The sequence below is a fragment of the Thrips palmi genome, unplaced genomic scaffold (assembly GCF_012932325.1).
Source record: "Thrips palmi isolate BJ-2018 unplaced genomic scaffold, TpBJ-2018v1 HiC_scaffold_1, whole genome shotgun sequence".
Classification (NCBI taxonomy): Eukaryota; Metazoa; Arthropoda; class Insecta; order Thysanoptera; family Thripidae; genus Thrips; species Thrips palmi.
Genome location: NW_023144620.1, coordinates 8,901,994 through 8,911,830, shown reverse-complemented (window position 1 = coordinate 8,911,830; position 9,837 = coordinate 8,901,994). Strand labels below are relative to the sequence as shown.

General features: G+C 59.3%; 1 protein-coding gene across 1 annotated transcript in view; it reads right to left on the bottom strand.

Moving 5' to 3' along the window:
• LOC117654296 (carbonic anhydrase-related protein 10-like) overlaps positions 1 to 8,482 on the bottom strand; it is a gene marked incomplete in the record, with an annotated part of 12,521 nt that extends 4,039 nt beyond the window's left edge. The window contains 4 exon segments of the mRNA XM_034400835.1: positions 1,952 to 2,143; positions 2,220 to 2,356; positions 3,719 to 3,778; positions 7,998 to 8,482. Of these exon segments, the coding sequence (XP_034256726.1) occupies positions 1,952 to 2,143; positions 2,220 to 2,356; positions 3,719 to 3,778; positions 7,998 to 8,043 (435 nt within the window).
• Between the last annotated feature and the right edge of the window lie 1,355 nt (positions 8,483 to 9,837).

Genomic DNA, 9,837 nt, shown 5'->3' with positions numbered 1-9,837 from the left:
AGCCGCGGCGCGAGCGTGGAGCAGCGCGAACTCGCAGCGCATTGTCGTCCACGGGGTTCGGGTCGGCGCGGCCCATGCAAAGGGTCGGCCTGGCCCTTGACCCTCCGACCCTTTCCCCCGACCCTCCTCGGCCCCGGAGATGCACTCCTCCGGGTAGATGGAGTCCGGCAGAGCCAAGTGCCCGGAAGAGCCCTTGAGTATCCAGCGCAGCATGGCCGGCGTCGCTCCGTCTCTCTCGCACTCGTGGCGCGTCCCGTGAGGGTGCGAGAGAGACGGAGCGCCGACTCTTCAGTCGCGGGCTGTGTACACTGCGCGGCCGGGCTTCAAAGGATCGCCTCTCTGTGTTTCCCGCCAAAGATTCCCGAATTCCGGATTCCCATTTCGCAACGTCCCGTCGTACGCCGTCTCTCCCCGCGGGCCGCGTGGACGCGGTGACCCCCGCCACCCCCGCCCCCCCCGCCAGCCCCGCCACCCCCGCCGGGCCGAGTCACCGGCCGCACCGTAGATATTTATTTGTTTTAATCTGGGTCCCCGGGAGAGAACTTCTTTCAATAACAGCTGGCGCCGCGCCGCCGCACCGCCATCGCCGCCACAACGCCACGCCGCGCCACGCCGCGCCACCAGATACAGGTGGACGGCTGGCCCGGACGATTCGGAACGGAAGGCAGGGAAACAGTTTGTGTATTTCAAAGGTAGTCGAGAGGGAAATCCACGAAAAGTCATGGCACGGTGCACACACGCAGTTAACTAGCACGTCGAGTTTTTTTTTTTTTTACAACGAAAGGATCATTGCAGTAAACGTTTAAGTGATGACCCAAGGTCACAGTAAAATTCATCGCACTGCCTTATGACGTAATGCGATCAAATCAGACGTACCTTACGTTGACAAGTACACGTTTCCAGCGTATAACAAACTTGCAACGTATCAGACGATGGTGAAAATCGGTAAAAATGATCGCAGTACGTACAAACACGACTGTAAGAAACGCAGCGCGTGTTGGACGGCGCCCCTCGGCCGCCCTCGGCGCGTAACGGCGGCACGGTCGCAACCAGCGGGGGGCGTGAGTGAGCCATATTGAATCCTGTTGGTGTGTGCCGTGCGCGGCCGTGTGCCCGGGGGGCGCGTGCCTGCCGTGTCTGTCCCTGGCCTCGCCCTGGCCTCGCCCTGGCCTCGCCCTGGCCTCGCCCTAGCCTCGCCCTGGCCTCGCCCTGGCCTCGCCCTAGCCTCGCCCTGGCCTCGCCCTGGCCTCGCCCTGGCCTCGCCCTGGCCTCGCCCTGGCCTCGCCCTAGCCTCGCCCTGGCCTCGCCCTGGCCTCGCCCTAGCCTCGCCCTGGCCTCGCCCTGGCCTCGCCCTGGCCTCGCCCTGGCCTCGCCCTGGCCTCGCCCTGGCCTCGCCCTGGCCTCGCCCTGGCCTCGCCCTGGCCTCGCCCTGGCCTCGCCCTGGCCTCGCCATGCGAGCGGAGGGGTGCTGCCGTCGGCAAGCCGCCTAGCCTGCCCCGGACGGAGGTGACATCTCAGTCCGCCGCCCCTTGAAGACGGTCGGCGCCGGTGCCTCTGCTTGAACCTCTCGGTTCCGATATTCTTTTCACGCCGCGGAGCGAGTCCGAATCCTTGTCGCACCGCAACGGGACGCCTCGTGAGTGCGACGGAGACAGAGAGACCCTTGCCTTGCCGCCCATGCCCATGCCTCGAACCAGGGGCGGGTCCAGAACCAGGTTTGGGGAAGCTGGGGACGCGTTTCGAGCTCCAGAGTCGCTAAATGGGACTCGAACCGAACGTTTGACCCCACCAATGGATTCCTCGTTCGGAGAGCTATCCATTGGTGGGGTTACACGTTCGGTTCGAGTCCCATTGAGTGACTGTGGAGCTCGAAACGCGTCCGGGATTTTGGCTGACTCCACCGGTCTTCTGGCCCACTGCGCGCCGCGCCCCGACCGAGGCCCCGACTCACCTCCGCGGGGAAGGCGTGGCCGTTGACGGTGTGCTCGGAGCCCATGTCGTCGTGCAGGCCGTAGTGCAGGTGCAGCTCGTGCAGCTGGTACAGGTAGGACAGCGGGCCGCCCGTCACGTTGACGTGCCGCCGCGTCGTGTTGTCCACCGTGAAGACGGCCGAGTGGCCCGTGTTCACCAGGACGCCGTTCACCTGCCGGAAGGAAAATTACTAACTTCCTTTGTTTTCAAGTGGTTTATGGTGAATTTTCTTTTCGTTTCCTCGTTACCCTGTGCTTGTCGACGTGCAGCAGGCGCAGGTTAGGGTCGAACAGCAGCTTGTCGGGCTCCAGGTTGACGGGCGACTGCCGGCGTCCCCGGTTGCAGAGGCTCCACTCGGGGTTGATGAGCCCCCAGAAGGCGGGGCCTGTTAACACAACGCAGGCACTGAGATAGGCATCACCATCGCCCTGCGGACTGACTCCGAGAGTCGTTTCCGTCGCCCTGTCCCTCTCGCACCCTTACGGGACGCCCCATGAGTGAGAGAGAGACAGAGCGACTCTCGGAATCAGTCTGCCGGCCTTCTTCTCCTCCCCGTCCGACGATAAGGCACGGCACGGCCTTTTATCGCGCGGTGTCCGAGGTTTGAAAGTGCGCCGCGGCTTGATTAGGAAGTCCTCGACAGTAACCTGCCGGCCTCTAGTGCTGGCCAGAAGACCGGCGAGGCGGTCAAAGTCCCGGACGCGTTTCCAGCTCCAGAGTCGCTAAATAGGGCTCGAGTCAAACGTGTGACCCCACCAATGGATTGCTCTCCGAACGAGGAATCCACTGGTGGGGTCACACGTTCGGATCGAGCCCTGCTTAGCTCGAGCTGAAAACGCGTCCGGGATTTTGACCGCCTCCGCCGGTCTTCTGGCCCACTGTGCGCCGGCCTCTATTGCTGGACGTGCCGGCCGTTGGCAGTGTAGTGGTGGCCGTGGCGTGGCGTGGCGAGCGAACCGGGACGGACGCGCTGCCACCAGAAACGTCTCGGAGGCATGCAACGTCCGGTCATCTAGTCACCCCCAAGAGGGGGAGCAGGACGGAGCAGGGGGCAGTGCGGGGCAGTGTCTAGCAGTGTCTCGCCATCGCGGGCACGCTCTCCAGTCCGTCTTCCAGTACAGTCTCCGCCAACAGCTTCGCGACTTACGTCCACGCGGGGGAAGGAAAAAAGACTGCAGTGGACACTAGGATCTAGGAGACTAGATGCATGCTTTCCTCTCACGCACACAAAAATACTAGAATCGGTGCAGGAGAACTTCATCTAATGGAGGTAACGCGCGTTTATCCACGGCGCGGCGACGGTAACAGTAGTTTCGCCAAGACGGGGTGCTTCGCGGCCTCCGCCGGCACCGGCACCCCTGCTGCAGCAGCGCGCTTAATGACGCTGCCAACATGAAGACACAAACCGCACCGCTACTGCTAACTGCGAACACTGCTGGTTTATTCGCACGCGTAATGTTGACCGTACGTCTTGTGTCGCGTGCCGTTGCGTGGCGTGCCGTGGCGTGGCGTGCCGTGGCGCGCCTTGCTTTGCAGTGCAGTGCCGAGGCCTGTAAATAGAGTCGGCCGCCGTGGTGTTGCATACGGCTCAGTAATGACGGCAATTTGGCCGGCTTTGGCGCTCCTCACGTCACATTCACATTCACGTTCACGTGTTTCGCGTTAACCGTAATCACACGGCACGGCGCCAGGTCCGCGGGGAAAAGTAGTGCAAAAACACGCTGCTAGTGCGACCACCGCCACTCACCCGAAATGCCGTCGTAGGTCCACCATTCCTCCCAGCTCACGCCCACGGCCACGGCAAAAACTGGAAAGCAGAGAAGAAGAGGGTCTGGTTAGCGGGGCAAGCGGAGCAAGCGCGGCGGACCGAAAGCGCAATCGCTTGCCGGAGATAGGACCAGCGTCCCTCCTGGCAGAGCGCTGGCCGTTGTCTAGTCACAGCGAATCAACACTTCCTGCGCCCCCCCCCCCCCCCAAAAAAAAAAACTAAACACACACACACACACACACACACAAACAAACCCACACAAAAAAAACACACACACACACACACAGCAAAACGAGTTGAAGGGGCGGCACACTCTGAAAAGTCTTATGGTGAAGATTCTCCAAATTATGGTGGTGCAGCTGACTTCGTAACTTACAGTTCGAAATTCATTGTATACCTTCCAGATATTTCGACGAACTTTTTTCGTATTATGGAGAAAATCACCACCATAATATGTTGGTGCAGCCTTTCACCGTAAGACACTTACAGTGCAGTGACGGCATGCGCAGCTTCCGCTTGCTTTCGCCTTGCTGCTCTGCGAACGGTGCGGCGATGCATCAGAAACATCAGCAAACTTAAATCCTCGTCTGGAGACAAAAAACAACGCGGCGTGGGCTGGGGGTGGGGGGAAAGCCGCTGGGGCACATCTCAGCTGCTGGCGCATCCCCCGACACACACACAGACACACAGACACAGACACACACAATTCCTTTTCCAAATCACAGAGTTGATCTCGTCCGGCCGCTCGCATCTCGTCTCGCGGGAGGCCGCTCCTAGGAGATGAGAGATGCTGGAAGAGGAAGAAGGTTACGGGGGGGAAAGGCGGGGGGGGGGGATCGTCTTACGGAAAGAATGACATTGTAATTCCTCAGCTCGGGCTTTACATACTGGGATGCGCACCCCGCCGCTCTGTCTGGAAGTTTCTCATTGTTTCGCGTACCGGATACGGTTTACCCCGCCCCGCCCCGCCCCGACCTCTCCGGCTTTCCGCCCACCTTTATCCTTCTTATATTAGTTCACTCCTCCAAGGGCCGCGGTGCGGGCCGAATCCCATTTTTCTTGCTTTTCGCATTATTTTTATTTATTTTCCAGGAGATCATTCTCATTTCACTTTATTTGCCACTCTCGAGGCTTAGCAAAGTTGGTAGTTTACATAAGTACATTTGTTTCGAGCCGCGCTCTCTCTCTCTTTCTGCGTTGCCTCCCTCTCTCGCGCACCTTTTTCTGTTGTTTGCAATCCCGCCGCCCTGCCTGGTTGGCCCTGTGCTCTCGGTTTCACACGGTACACCGCCAAGAAGCATCACGACGAAGTCACTTTGAAAATCAGTATGTACAACTGGAGCGGACATAGACGACGACGACGACGACGACGACGACGACGACGACAACAACAACAACAACAACAACAACAACAACAACAACAACGAAGAAGAAGAAGAAGAAGAAGAAGAAGAAGAAGAAGAAAGAAGAAGAAGAAGAAAGAAGAAGAAGAGAAGAAGAAAGAGAAGAAGAAGAAGAAGAAGAAGAAGAAGAAGAAGAAGAAGAAGAAGAAGAAGAAGAAGAAGAAGAAGAAGAAGAAGAAGAAGAAGAAGAAGAAGAAGAAGAAGACAAGAAGTGAGCTCGCGTGAGCCAATAACGCGATGCCCAAGTGATTTTGTTCCGCTGCTGTATCGCGGCGCCCTGTGGGAGGCGGGGCCTGTCGATAGGGACAAGGCTCCTCTGCACTGGCTTCCCTTCACACGCATCTGTCTCTCTCCCTCCCTTGCGGCATCCCCCGGCACGCCCCGGCATCTGTCTCTCTCTCTCTCTCTCTCTCTCTCTCTCTCTCTCTCTCTCTCTCTCTCTCTCTCTCTCTCTCCAGCCTTGCCGCATCCCGACCCGGCACGCCTCGCAACGGACGCTCGCTCGCGTCGAGGCCGCCGTGGTCGCGTGACGCCGCGCCACTAGCTGCCCGCGCCAGAAATCCAGAAGAAAACACACATCCGCCGCGATTTTCATTCATCCATCCACGGAGCGCCAACCGCAACGCCTCGTATGGAAAGTGCCGCCGCATCACACACACACACACACACACACACACACACGTACGCACACACGTACGCACACAAATGGGGAAGGGAAATGAATACAACATTTAGGAAATGAATAAAGAAAATTCAAGAGAGAAAGAGGGGAACAAAATGATTAACTGTCGCGGGGCGTTTGTGGGGCAACCTGTCCGCCGGTCGCCGCCGCCGCGCTTTTCCAAACAAGCGGGACCCTTTCGCCGCAGTGGAGGTGTGATTGGTTTGCGGCAGGCATCGCGGGGCATCGCCCGGCGTCGCCCGGCGTCGCCCACACACGGAAGCTTATTCCGCCACGCGACGCGGGCCGCCCTGGCCGCCCTCGCGTGGGGATGGAGCACCGAGCCACGCCCCGCCGCGCCCCGCCACGCCCCGCCACGCCCCGCCACGCCCCGCCACGCCCCGCCGCGCCCCGCCGCGCCCCGCCACGCCACGCCAGCCCCATCACCCATTTCTCCGCCGCAGATCGAAAAACGCGTGTTTGCGGAAGAAACGGCACGTCGAGCATTTGTGTGAGTGTGTGTCGTCACGCCGACGAGATAAAAAGACGACAGAAAAAAAGGCTTAAGCTTCTGAGAACATATGGCGCACAGTGGGCCAGAAGACCGGTGGAGGCGGCCAAAACTCTAGAAGCGTTTTGAGCTCCAGAGTCGCCAAACAGGACTCGAACCGAGCGTGTGACCCCACCAATGGATTCCTCGTTCGGAGAGCAGTCCATTGGTGGGGTCACACGTTTGGTTTGAGTCCTGTTTAGCGACTCTGGAGCTCAAAACGCTTCTAGAGTTTTCGTCGCCTCCACCGGTCTTCTGGCCCACTGTGTGGCGGCCGGCATGCCGCGGACCAGAGAATGAGAGAGAGAGAGAGAGAGAGAGAGAGAGAGAGAGAGAGAGAGAGAGAGAGAGAGAGAGAGAGAGAGAGAGAGAGAGAGAGAGACAGAGAGAGAGAGACAGAGAGAGAGACAGAGAGAGAGAGACCGCTGCAGATGCGTTAACCGACATCATCGGAGCGCCGTGACACTCATTCAACTTCTAATCATCTATTTATTTCCGGTGTGAGGGTTCCCAGTGTTTTCTTCATTTTACAGCGAACCTCCCCCTTCCCCTCCACCTCCTCTCCCTCCGGCTCCTGTCCATGATCTGCTCAACCCACGCCGAGCGGCCGAGCGGCAGCGCGGCGCTCCTTGCATAAACAAACGCAGCTGGCGGCGATATTGACTAATGGGATTATTTGAAACTAGCGCATCCGGGGGCGGGGCGGGGCGTGGCAGGGCGTGGCGCGGCGGGGCGAGGCGCGGTCCAGGCGCGAAGCTGCGCTCCGCAGCCTTTCCTCCGACACGGTTTTGAAAACAGAGTAAAAAGCGAGTCCGTACTCAGGGGGCGCGGGGGGTTACGACGAGCTTCGGTCGCGGGGAGCGCGTTTCTGCGGACTGACTCCGAGAGCCGTTGTCGTCGCTCTGTGTCTCTCTCTCGCGCGCACGCCCCCACGGAACGCCCCGTGAGAGACAGGGTGACGGTGACGACTGTCAGGATGAGGCTGCTGCGGGGCACGGCGTGGGCGGCCCCCCCGGTGACTTGAACGCGTTGCAGTACCGCAGTCTGCCGCGGGGGGCGCGGCCGACGCGAAGGACACAGGTGCGGGACGCGGATTCGGAACTTGGACGCGGGCAAAGCCGGCGGGGCAGAGAAACACCGACGCGTTTATCAGGGGCGCCCGTGAGTCTCGCCTTTCCAGGCGTCTGACTGTGGATCCCAAACTTTACGTGGCACTCAAGGAAAGGAGGCCTCCCTCGTACGTTGGCCGTTTTGGGGGTTGCCGGGGGCAGTCTTGCACACCGACGGTCTGAGGCCTGCATTCTAGGCCTGGGCAGCTGGAGGGTAGGCGGTGCCGGAAGTGGGACTGCCGACTGGGCAAACCCTCCTCAGTGCGCGGCGCTTCTGTGGGCCAGACGGGACCAGGCCACCAGGTGGAACGAACCTTCGAGCTGTCTGCTCTTTGAAAGCGTGAAATTCCAAGAGTTTGCACGCTGATTCTGTCTCAGCTAAGGGTCGTTCACTTATTACGTAACACTTTTCATAGGTCTGTCCTTATGGACTACCAGTTGGTGCGGTAGGGACAGAAGATGTTACGTTACGTGGATGGAACCCTTTAAAGATCCTATCGGCCATTCACACTTTTTGAAAAACAAAAATACTTACGTGCCGCTGGGAGGAGAGCCTGAAGAGTAATCCTGGCGGCGAACATTTTGTTCTGGAACGGGCAAGGAAATGTCTTGACGTCGCCGTGCGATGACGGCCAGGACGACAGTTGAGAGGCGTTCACTTTTTTCAAGCTGATTCGGTGTTTTATCGTTTGTGTTGTGAGTAGAATCCCGGCACAACACGGCGAGGAAGAGCGTCGAAGAAGTCACTCTTGGTTGCTAGTCCGCCTCCAGGCCCGCTGCACAGTGTGGGGCGGCCGACAGCCTCGCCTAGACACTGCTAGACACTGCTTGCGGTGGCGTCGCTGGCTAGGCCCCTTCGTGGCGGACCACTACCGCCTCGTCATCAGGCCGACACCCACGACACTGGGAGTCAGCTGGACCGAGACCGAGTCAGGCGCCTCGGCGGCGGTGGCGCGGCGCCATCCCGTTTGCAGTGTGGTGGTGTTTGTGGGGTGGGCCCGCGGGGCGTGCTCGGGGATCGCGGCGCCGCGGCGCGAGCGTGCTCTCGTCGTGTGCGGGGCCCCGGGGCGTGCCTGGCGTGCCTGGCGCCTGCCTCAGCCGAGCAGCCGACCAGCGCGCGCGGCGGAGCGGCGCTGTCTGACGCGCGGCGGCGTCGCGACGCCCGTCTGGAGCGGGCAAGCGGGCACGTGCCGCCGGCGGGCCGCCACCCCCTCCACCCCCACCGCCCCCCGCCACCCCACCGCAGACAAGCCGGCCGGCGAAACGCCCCCGCCCCCAGCACTGCCGCCCCGCTTGGGGCAGGCCTGGCTGCCTGGCTGCCCGCCTGGCTCGCTGTCTGGCGACGGACTTGCCCCGCGCAGCACGGAGATGTGACAATGCTCAACGCGTTGTGCAGAGTGATGCTTCCACTTTCGGAGTTGGAGTTTCTGTGGAGCCTACACTGCCGACACTGCCAGGGGCTCCGCTCCGCCGCTCTCCACCTGGTTGCTGCTCTCCACCGAGCGCCTGCGGAGCGCGGCTGTACTCTCCCGCCGCACACGCGTGTCGCACCGTTGCCTACCTCGCAGGCGCTTGCCGTGCCCGCCGTCCTCCTGCCCGTCGTGAACTTAAACTGACGAGGCTGAGCCACGCTGATCGTCTGCCGTTTCGGAAACAATATCGACTCAGCCGACGCCGACTCTTGCCCGTCGGCCAAGTTGATATTGTTTGTGGCTGGTCCGTGTCGCCCGGCGGAAACTTCCACGCCCCGGGTGCCGGCCTGCCTCGCGCCCAGCTGCCTCCACTTGTGTCTGAGCGCGCGGCCAGCTGGCCGGCCGGCCGGACGGACGGACAGACAGACAGACAGACAGACAGACAGACAGACAGACAGACAGACAGACAGACAGACAGACAGACAGACAGACAGACAGACAGACAGACAGACAGACAGACAATTCAATTCAATTCAATTCAATTCGTATTTTATTAAGAAAAACTTAAACAAGGCACTTACAGATAGAAACATTAACATAGTAATCATAAACTGCCTAAAACTAGAAAAAGACAACCCCTAAGCATGACTGCTTGTCAGGGGTGGATTTGCTGTCTTTCTGTCATAACAATCAATAAAAACAAACAAACAAAAATCTTTTACAAACAAAAAAATCTTTTACAACTTAAACTCCACCTTTTTTTGTTATTTAGATTTTTCAATTGTTTGCACTTAAAAAATATTGTTTTAATTTTGTTTTCATGGCACTTTGACTTTGTATATTCCTTAAATCTACTGGCATCTTATTTAGTATTTTTGGCACGACCACCTCTGTCAGTCTATCACCATACTTATTCATACCTATCTTATATTGGAAACTCTCATTTCTCGTTAAGTACCTATG